Below are 5,513 nucleotides of genomic sequence, written 5' to 3'. Positions count from 1 at the left end.
AGTCCAGTAAAAGCTGTAAGTCTATCCTCCTATCCAGGGAGCAGAATTGAGATATGGTAAAAGAGAAGAAAAGTGGGATAAAAATCACCAATCAAATCAGGACTGGAAAGTAAATCTATAGTGGCAAAGCACATTCTTTAGAATATTTTTCAACAATCTGAGAAATATAGATATTGACCTGAGGCCAAAAGAAAGCAAATCCAAGGCACTGAGTTGGGGCTTCTGAAAATCAAAGCTTGCATGTTTATTCAATTGATTGGGACCCAGAAGGGGAAGACATGAGAGAGAGGGAGTAAAACACCAGGCTGGAGTATGTCCTTTGTGCTGTGACTCTTCCAACGCTGCTCCTCAGTGCTCCTCAGGGTCAAGGTCAGCAGCAGCCCCCAGAATAGCAGCCGGAGCCCCCAGGCTGCTGACCACTGCCACTGCCACAGCAGTCAGAGCTCTGGTGTCTGCGGCGGTGGGATCTCTGGCGTCTGTGGTGGCTCAGGCAGCAGCCGCCACCCCCAGAGCTGCAGCAGCCCCCCGAGCTGGGGCCACAGCAGGAGGAGACTGGAGGGGGGCATGAGGGTGGGCACTTGGGGGGACATTTAGGGGCAGGACACTTTGGGAGGCACTTGGGAGGGGGTTGGCACTGCTGCTGGTTCTGCTGACAGGACATCTTGGTGGAATTTCAGTAAACCTGAATGACAAAATAGAAACATAGCCAGAAACTCAATATCCAGAGCCCTTAAATTTTTCTCTATTTTGAAATCTTTCCCCAAGTTTGCGGAGGGCTATCTAAAATATGTGCATAGACGGAAACCTACTTGAGACAATGAGTACGTTGTCTTTACTTTTGTACCTCTAGAGTCATCCACAGCTCTTGATTCTCAAGTGGTTAATAAATGCCTGCTAAACTAGTAAATCAAGCAATATTTGAAGTACTAGAATGGATATCTCATTCGTTTCAAAAGCATGTTAAGTTCATTGCAATTCTACCTACTTGAACCTATCTAGAAATATTTTTCAGAAATTGGTGGAAGAGCCGTCATCTCCTGACATATATGCACAATATAAATTTCAGAGCTGCGCAGTCACGGAAAAGCTTCTTTCAGAGCAATGGGCTCAGTGCTAGCAAGCCAGTCATTGCAGGACTGCAGCATTTCTAGGTCACTTATCATCTCCCTGTCTGACCACAGGGACAGCCTTTCCCAGGTGGGTCCCGCTTTGTCCAGAGCAACCATTAGTCCTGACCTTCTGTCCTTGTCCCCTGTTTTGTCCTCTTCTTCCACACTCCACTCCGCCCCTCTCCCGGAGTGACTCTCCAGACTCTCGATCCTGCTCAGCAGCCCCCCTGGATTCCATAGAAACACTCACCTTGGTCTCAGACAGCCACAGACACAACCCGAGGAGGCTGAGTGGATGAGGTGCCAGCAGCAGCGGCACACTTTATATGGGCTCCAGGGCTGGGCTTCAGGTGAGCCATGCTTCTGGAAGGAGCAGGACATGGCTGTTGCACAGGTAGGTCACGTGCAGGTTATTCCTCACATACTCTTACCTCTTTGTTCTTTCCACACTGAGCTGGCAGTGGGACTCCCAGCATGCCTACTTAGAGTCAGGGCTTTGGGGGAGCTGTTCTATATGTGGAATTCTGTAAATAATACTTTTTCCCTCAGCTATGGCCCGAGTTTTGGGGAACCCATGGCCTCTCCATAAAAGATTCCAGTACTGTGGCGTCTGGAATTCTTTTTCTTTGAATGTTGTGAATGCCCTTCTTTCCAACCTCTGTCTTGAACTCACTCTTGTCTATCCTTGAGAAAGAGCCTTTTGCCCACATGGGGTTTAGATCCACTTCTGCTTTGGGCTCCAAAAGCTTTGAGACAAGGTTTTACTAGGTGCCATGAGGTTTTCCTTCCCAACAGGTCCAGTCATGTTTGGTTTGGTGTCCCAAGTCCAGTGATGAGCTGGACAGCCAATTTTGTGCATCTCTTCCCAACTCTGCGTTCTGTGTCATCAATTTGGTAGCTTGAAATCTGCCACGGTGGGAATGTTTACACCACTGAAATTGACAACAATTCATGTCTCTTTTTTCCACAGAAATCCCATTATTAAACATTTACCAGCCTCTCACCTTCCAGGTCTCAGTTCATTTCCTTGGAGTAAATATTGCCTTTACTTTTAGTTAGGTCAAGTTGATGTACTTATGTGTGGGAATAGACTCCCTCCATCAGTGCACCAAAGTCTTCTACAGAGCTGCTCCTGTAAGAAGCCCTCAGATTGGATCTCAAAGGCTAGCACATTTGTACTTGTACTTGGGTTAACCTATGGAGATGAGGATATAAAACAGTCTTATGTGTGGGAGCGTGTTGACTTTTGTTAAGCTTTGTCCTATGACTCTGCCCTGTCTCATGGCATTCACAATGAGAGGCCTAGTAGCACCGTCTATGCTTTTACTAACTTGTAACGTTTCTTAGAAAGTCTCTCTCCCTCCCCTCTCCCCACACCATCTTTCTCCCTCCCCGCTTCTCCCTCAATATGTCTCTCTCTTATGCATATGCATGCACACACACACACGCACACGCACACACTCACACAGAGACACAGGCACACAAACACTGTGGTAACCATTAAGAAAACAAATGAGTTTTCTTAATATCCAAGAAAATGAGTGTCCAGAAGGAATTCTCCCCATAATTAAAAAATAAAACCAAAACAACAACAAAACAAGCGCAAAAAAAAAAAAACCCACAAAAACAAAACTTTCCCTTCTATCCCAGACCATAGGCACCTAAGATGAGACAATTTAGTGTTGAATGTTTCCACTTATGGAAAGTTCCCTTTGGTAGCCAACTCTTTTCATATACTTTCATAAGTTATATTTATTTATGTATTGTCTCAAAAGGCACTTCTAGAAACATCTACTATGGAAACTAGATGCCTAATGATGATGAAGTTGATCCTGGTGTTGATGATGAACTTGATAACAAGGACAAAAGATGACTAAACTCCAAGCTTGCATTTCCTCCCTCCAAGGACCAGGAACTAAGTGTCTTTGTGGTAACTTCTGCTACTGTCTCAGAATGCATGTGTCAAAGTAGAGAGGGAAAAGAGTTTCCTGGCAAGTATCTCTCTAAGAATGTCCTCCTGTAACCCCATCTCTCTCTCCACTAATTCAATGCCCCAATCTGATGGCATTCAAAACTCAGAGGAGAGTCTCATGGAAATAGAGATGAAATCATGGGATACAAGGAACAGTTATCATAACAAACAACCTTAACCACATCTGGGCCTTTAATCTGTCACCAACACTGCCCCAGTCCTGTGAAAAACACTGACAAATAAGCCTCAGCTCCTGCCCTCATGGAGCTCACAGTAAATTGGAAAGAGAAGCAGAGACACCTGAGAAGTTGGAATGTAACACTGACCTCAACACAAGAGAAACCAGTAGACAAGGCATGACTGAAGGCAAAATCAAGCCTCTATGCCAGTGTTTCTCAGCATTCAGCCTTTAAAAATGATGCCAGGACTCCACAGTGGAGAATAGAGCTCCATATCAGTATTTTTAAAAAGATAACCAGTCAATTATAATGTTTAGCCAGAGATAAAAGCCATCGATCATTCTAGACACCAAGGAAGACATCCATGTTAGGTGAAGAAATCTTTTAAGGCTTCATGGAAGAGGCAAGGCAGCCACTGCATATTGAAGGAGGTACAAGAATGAGAGTAATGGTTGTCATACTATGTTCCTGTAGGAGACTAGCATCATAGAGTTATAAAGAAGAGTTCCATTTTTTAAGAAAATGAACACATGGCAGTCTTTTTTCAATTCACAAAAAGTTAATGTTCAGCATATTATCAGTTATGTGTTAAATATATTTTCATTTAAACCTTTGGCATTTCCTAATGACTACACAAGTAAGCATCATAAACAAAATAATGAATAAAAAGGAAAAAAATAGGAAAACTCAAGACTCTGATAACTTGCACACATGATTGTTCCAGATATTTCACAATGTTAAACAGTGAGAGACTCTTGGGAAAGAAGTAGCGTCGGGAGGCAGAGTCTCCTAACAGGATGAACTAAGGGACAACAATAGATCTCTGAGATAGCTTCTGTTGAGGTTTTCAATGGGCAAGATGAGGAAGGCAAGATTGAGAAGGTATAACGTGGACAAAGACATAATTAACTCAGAGCTCAATAATTTTGAGTAAGTTTGCCTTCCTTCTACATGCAGTCAGGAGCCATAGTTCTGAGTGTGGGGGTGGAGTCCCAGTCCCAACCTTACCACTGCCTTCACTCATGACTTTGTGTCACTGATATCACCTCTCTGCACATCAGTTTCTTCAGCTGTGCTCCTTTCAAACTCAAAGACTCTACCTTTTAAAGACTTTGAATGTCAGTCAGAAAAGTATATACATAACTGTTCCCATAAATTCTGAAAAAGTATTTTAATAAAATTCAATATTGGACCTCAACAAAAAGATCTTAGGAAATTTAGAGTAAATGGATTATCTATGAGATGATGAACACAATTTATATTATAAATTAGCTTTGTGCTGAAATTCTAACAGATGAAATAATACAGATATATGTGTGTATATGGGTGTGTTTGTTTTAGAAAGGACGACGCTGAACTATCATCATTTGCAAGTAACAATTATAGACTTAGGGGGCTGGCTCCGTGGCCGAGTGGTTAAGTTCACGCACTCTGCTGTGGCAGCCCAGGGTTCGGATCCTGGGTGCGGACACAGCACCGCTCGTCAGGCCACGTTGAGGCAGTGTCCCACATCCCACAACTAGAAGGACCTGCAACTAAGATATACAACTGTGTAGGGGGGGGAGCGGGGGTTGGGGAGATAAAACAGAAAAAAAAAATGGCAACAGTTGTTAGCCCAGGTGCCAATCTTAAAAAAAAAAATTATAGACTTAGAAAGTAAAAGAATAGCAATAATATTTGATCTGAAAATGGTTAGAATTAGTAAGAAAATTTTTTGATTGACCACACACTATATATAAGCAAACTCCCTGTTGAATTTATGAGTAGAAATGGTCCTTTATGTAAGAGACAGTAAGCATGAAATATTTAGAAATCACCTGAATAAAAATTATTCAGGACCCATATGAATGAAACTATAAGATGACCTGCAGAAAAGCTAAATTATGAAGAGTCACACCATCTATTTCAAAGAGAAGAAAAATTTACATAGTTAACAAACAGCAAACACAAATTGTAGAATTTGTTGTGGACATAAATGACTAAATTACTTGAGTTAATGACTTTCAAAATCTTATATGATCAATAAGAAAATACTAAAAGCTTAGAGATAAATCGGCAATCATCACCAAAAAAAGGGAAAATTCACAAAAGAGAAATTTCAAAGGAGCAATAAATACTTGGAAACAAAGAAATACAAATGAAAATAATAAAGCATAATTTTATATTTATTACCAATTCTGTGTTAGATGAATTAAAACAACCCTCATGTATTTTTGTTGCAACAGTTTTATGATCAATTCTAAATCTGGAAAT

At 41.6% G+C, this 5,513-nt stretch overlaps 1 protein-coding gene across 1 annotated transcript; it reads right to left on the bottom strand.

Moving 5' to 3' along the window:
• Nucleotides 1-221: 221 nt before the first annotated feature.
• LOC139042087 (late cornified envelope protein 5A-like) lies at nt 222-1,473 on the bottom strand. The gene is made up of 2 exons (XM_070497973.1): nt 1,360-1,473; nt 222-682 (listed from the first exon to the last, which is right to left on the bottom strand). Exon 2 carries the CDS (start codon nt 659-661, stop codon nt 371-373), a length of 291 nt encoding a protein of 96 aa, XP_070354074.1. The 5' UTR covers nt 662-682; nt 1,360-1,473; the 3' UTR covers nt 222-370.
• Nucleotides 1,474-5,513: the final 4,040 nt, after the last annotated feature.

Source organism: Equus asinus, chromosome 25 (genome assembly GCF_041296235.1).
Source record: "Equus asinus isolate D_3611 breed Donkey chromosome 25, EquAss-T2T_v2, whole genome shotgun sequence".
NCBI lineage: Eukaryota > Metazoa > Chordata > Mammalia > Perissodactyla > Equidae > Equus > Equus asinus.
The sequence above is the reverse complement of the archived record's forward strand: the minus strand, read 5'-3'. Positions and strand labels throughout refer to the sequence as shown.

Coding starts and splice junctions, on each gene's coding strand:
- LOC139042087 (XM_070497973.1), bottom strand. CDS start 661: ATGTCCTGTCAGCAGAACCAGCAGCAGTGCCAACCCCCTCCCAAGTGC.